The sequence below is a fragment of the Vicia villosa genome, linkage group LG7, assembly GCF_029867415.1.
Source record: "Vicia villosa cultivar HV-30 ecotype Madison, WI linkage group LG7, Vvil1.0, whole genome shotgun sequence".
Classification (NCBI taxonomy): Eukaryota; Viridiplantae; Streptophyta; class Magnoliopsida; order Fabales; family Fabaceae; genus Vicia; species Vicia villosa.
The window spans coordinates 29,031,371-29,036,575 of NC_081186.1; the positions used below are offsets into that span (position 1 = coordinate 29,031,371).

General features: G+C 37.8%; 1 protein-coding gene across 1 annotated transcript; it reads right to left on the reverse strand.

Moving 5' to 3' along the window:
• Window positions 1-3,125: 3,125 nt before the first annotated feature.
• LOC131618807 (uncharacterized) lies at window positions 3,126-4,973 on the reverse strand. Its single transcript, XM_058889963.1, has 3 exons — window positions 4,836-4,973; window positions 4,137-4,592; window positions 3,126-3,875 (listed from the first exon to the last, which is right to left on the reverse strand). The coding sequence occupies exons 1-3, from the start codon at window positions 4,971-4,973 to the stop codon at window positions 3,126-3,128; spliced, it is 1,344 nt and encodes a 447-aa protein (XP_058745946.1).
• Between the last annotated feature and the right edge of the window lie 232 nt (window positions 4,974-5,205).

A 5,205-nucleotide genomic window follows, 5' to 3' on the forward strand; every position in this document is an offset into this window, starting at 1 on the left:
CATGGGACATGACTCATGTATATGCATGTGGTACCAATCGGAGCTTCATCCCCTGTCACCAATTGCCCAATTCATAGGCACAAGGCATAAGCCTTCGTCACTAATTTTGCCAATCCAGGCCGTCACAGAGTATGCATATGAATGTGACTCAACAAACAAGACATACACAACATACTCATCACAATCACACGTTATCACTAGGCATACACCCACGTCACTGATAATTACCAATTATTAGAGGTAATTCAACGTCACAATAATCATTCATTCTTCACATAGAAACAAACTCATCACGGCATCATCATGTTTCGGCATATCACGAAAAACATATAACTTCACATACTAACCAAATCATCACAACAATCATCATATTTCAGCATATCACGAAAAACATATAAATTCACATGTTAACCAAATCATCACAACAATCATCACATTTCGGCATATCACGACAAACATAGAACTTCGCATATATTCCAACGACTTTATATAAACAACGGAGCAGTACCAATAATTCACATAAGATATAATCACAATTTGATACCGGTTAATCGGACACAATTCAATTACTTCACCGATTAACCAATTCATTCGGTTAAATTCACTTCTTACTATCATACCAAAATTTCTATGTTATTTACTAAATCCCAAAGCATGATTACGGTGAAATCCTTAAGATAACGTTATTTTCCGGCAAATCGAATGATTTATCTAAATGCAAGCTTATTCCAATTAAATAGGCTTATAGAAAAATAATTCAACCATTAAATTAATCAACCGATTAATATCACAATTCCGACAAAATAACATCACCACGTTAATGTACTAATTAAACTAAGCTACCACTTCAATTTTCATCAAATTCCGAACAACTAATTATACCGCTTAATTTGTCTATTTCGATCAAACGGGACTGTTTTGCATTTGTTAAACAATTCTGCTAATTATTCCTCAGTTTGCTAAATTAACAAACTTATTACATAATTACTATCATTCTAAATCTATAATATATTTATATTATTAAAATAATGTTATTAACAAAATGAAACAAAACCAGGAAAAAGATACTACACACCAAAATGAAATGTGATGTAGCCACATTGAAACGGAAAAGAAGAAAAAAATAGAAATTAAGGGTTTCCGTACGACACCGTCATCACCAGCAAGCTGTCCGTCAATGGATTTCAATGCCATGGTTTGTTTCGCACAGTAATCTCTTTTTAATTTCCAGAAAGCAATTTCAAACAAGTAATAGATTTCATCACAACAACTCAAAATTCTATTACTCATGTTATAAATTCATAATTTCAGCATCAATTAACATAAGCAAATGCAATAAATTAAATCCTTAATCCCCAACATACAAGGTTACGTAAGCCCCATTATAGGAAAAGAATCTCACCCTTACCTTGGATTGAGTGCAGCTCTAAGAAGATTCAATGGAAAATTGGAGAAAAATGACACTTTAGAGCAACACTTTGGGCCTCCTTCCTCTCCTCTTCACAACCCTACCTTTTCCCCTCTTTTTCTTTTTTCGGATAGCACTTGTGTTTCTACTGCTTCTATTTCAAAAATAAGACTACCTTAGTCACTTAACACACAAATGGGCCTAATAAAATATACCCCTTATTACTTAAAGATACCATAAAATAAGCCCAATATTATCTCTACACTTAATGTAAAAATAACACTTCCACTTAAATGTCATTAAAATAAAATCTGATTATTTTTGAAATTCTGGACTCAGACACGCGATGTCGAACAGGATGTCACGACATTACTATCTGAATGCTTTTAAACAAATGAACAAGAAGTAAACAGAATAACAACACAAGAAAGTTGTTAACCCAGTTCGGTGCAATCACACCTACCTCTGGGGGCTACCAAGCCAGGGAGGAAGTCCACTATAAGTAATATCAATTAAAGGTAATACAGATCAAGATTACTCCTTTCACTTAATATCTACCCAATGCAACTTCAATCTAAAACTACTTAGATCAGAGATCCTACTCACTCCTCCTCAATCACAGCAGTGATGAAAAACACTCTACAAATAACAAAAGAAGTCACACTTCAAGGACACAACTTGATCTTGCTTAAAAGCTTTAATCAACTACAATAGTACTCTTGCTTAAAAGCTTCGAGTACTTCTTACAACTCAAACCAAAACACCTAGACCAAGACAATCATCATGATGATTGTTTGGCTTACAAGAAGGCTAGAACGCAAAAACTTAAAACAAAGAACTCTTAAAGCTTCTCAATACAAAAACCCTAATCTGGTCTGCAGCTTCTTCGTAAAATATATAGCCTTCAGAAAACGCAGCAGCTGGGCCTTGGATCCAAATTAGTTTTAAACCTAATAAAACTAATTTCCATAAATCAAGGAACTAAAAATAATAACCATCAAAGACGTCCTTGAATCAGATCAGAATCCAACATTTCCAAATAAAGCGCATAGGATCTTATCAGATCACATAACCATAAATAGTAACAGAAAAGAACGTAACAGCTGCGAATGTCATGACATCGGCCTTGACATCAGGTAAAGGCCTGCATAAGAAAAACTTCACAACAGTAGAATGCATGTCATGACACCAGATTTGACAAGATAGAAACACAATGAGTTTTACCAAAAATTACAGCCAATCAACAACATCTACAAACTCCCCCTTTGGCAAATTTTTGGCTAAAACACTAATTGATGTACCCAAACAGATATCAGAGCATACACAGCAGCCAACAACAGAAAAATAAATTCTGTAAGCAAACAACAGCCAGCTTGATTAATCACCAAAAATCCAGAAAACATCTATTTAATCAACTGTTACAGAATACCACTTGTCATTGTCAAGGAGAACCAGGAAACAACCAAAATATAAGAAAACAACAATACAACCATATCCATCAACCAAAAAGATCAACAACAAAAAAAACCAAAACCACCAAAACAACCATTACTCCCCCTTTTTAGCCACAAAAGGAGCCAAACACAAACAGAATCAGAGCTAATCATCAGACCCATCACTGTCTTCATCACTAGAGCCACCAGTATTGTCATCACTTGAGCTACTAGTCTCTTCATCAGCATCACTACTCCCAGTATCCTCAGAGCCCTCACCATCCTCAGTCTTCATCCATATTGTCACCATCCCTTCCACCAGCAAGATCATCATCTGTAGACTGCTCAAGACTTTGGATGAGCTTTTCAAGCTTCATCTTCCTGTTGTCCAACTCCTTACAAGTCTCTTTCAGCTCAGCAATAAGAAGGGCTTTGTTCACAGACTTGCTGGGTTGTGATGTCCCTGCAGATGTCATGTCATCAGACCTTTGGAGCAGCTTGTAGTGAAAAGACAAAGCACTCTCCCTCTTACATACAGAATCTTTACTTTTCAGAATTCCAGGGTGTTGCTTGAGGATTATCCCACATATCAGGGATGGGAATGCAATGGGGAGCTTGGTAGCAGAGGTACCAGCATGCCTCATAGTTTGATCAAATATGTAGGTCCCATAGTCAAATTTTGTCTTGGTTCCCACAGCATAAATGAATTTACCTAGGCCAACAGCAATGGTAGAAGTGTGATTGGTAGGCACCCAGTTTGCAGCACCAATTTTGTGCAGCAAGGCATACCTGCCATTCAAAAGACTAGCAGACAATTTACTCTTTATGGGCCATTTCTTGACCTTACCACCAGTGATAACATTGCAAACTTCATTGTCAGTTACTTCAAGCTCAGGTTGAGCCTCAGCATCTCTACCTAGATATAGGTTGATAACAGCAGGGGAAAAATCTATACACTTTCTTCTAACATACACCTTATGAAAATCATCAGTTCTTCCATCACCACAATCTTGAGACAAATTCACAATAAATTCCTTCCCAAGCATTTCATAGCAATTTGAAAAATGAGTAACAGTCTTAATCAAACCTGCAGACTTGATGAGCTTCATGACCTCTTGACACTCCAGAGCATCATTTGCTAATTCTCTTTCTAGAGCCAGCCTTCTTTGATAAACAAACTTCCACTGGATGGCATTTGAAGCATAGTGCAAGTAAATGTTGTCCAAGGGAACATCACGAACCTTTGTGGAGGATTTTGTGACAGCAATCTTCTTCTTTGATGGGATGTCAGGGACATCACTTAAGACATCGTCTTCAGGGGCAGAAACACTTCTTTCCTTCCTCTTCTTCACAGCAATCTTGCTCCCAGTGGTTGAAGGTTCAGCAAGGACCTTCTTGATCTTCTTTATAGTGACCTTCTTTTGATGAGTAACTTGAGGTTTGGAGAAATCTTGATCACAAACCTGTTTGCCCTTACGAGTCTTGACTCTATGAGAGATGCTAGAGATGAGCTCATCATCAGCAATGTCAATAGAATCATCCAGATCATCCAGATTCACCACATCATGCACAGTAGGGCCTTCATTAAGAGTTTCTTTAGAAGGAGCAACAGGAACCTCTTCAGCTTTCTCAGGTTCAAGAATCTCAGCATCGTTAGTACCAGATGTTTCAACATTGATAGCTTCAGATGTCTCAACATCTTTGGCACCAGGGGTCTCATCATTGTTATCAACAGATGTCTCAACATCATCCTGATCTTTGCTAGCATCATCTTGATCATCTTGATCATCTTTGCTGTTCTCAGAGGCAGGAATTTGGGCTAGAGGAACAGATATTCCATCAACCTTGTGCCCTTCATTCAAGATTCTTGTGACAATACCTGCGATCGCATTGTGAACATAAGCAGAGCCCTCTCTACCCTGAGCAGAAAAGGTTTCTGGAACAGATCCACCAGTTGATTTTCTTGCATGCATCTTTCTTGGTAGACTACGAACAGGATCGGTAGCAGGAACAGTGTTCAATGGCACAACATTCAACACAACATCTTGATCACTCACCATATTTGGTGCCCTAGATCCTGATGCTGTTTCAGAGGGAGGAGACGATTTCTTTGAGGGAGAACTCTGAGACATGGTGAGAGAAAATGGAATGCTGGGGAAAGGTTTGTGAATGCAACGACACAGAGAGGTAGCGTGAGTGCTGCAGATAGGTTTTGGGGGAATGGGAACCGTTTGGACAAATTGTAAAAGAGGGGGAAAATACACTTTAATGTGTAATGATAGCAAAAATTTGGAGAGAGAAATAATGTTGGCCCCACACCCGATTAATTGCTATAATCCTTCACAAAGACAAATGCCTAGTTTA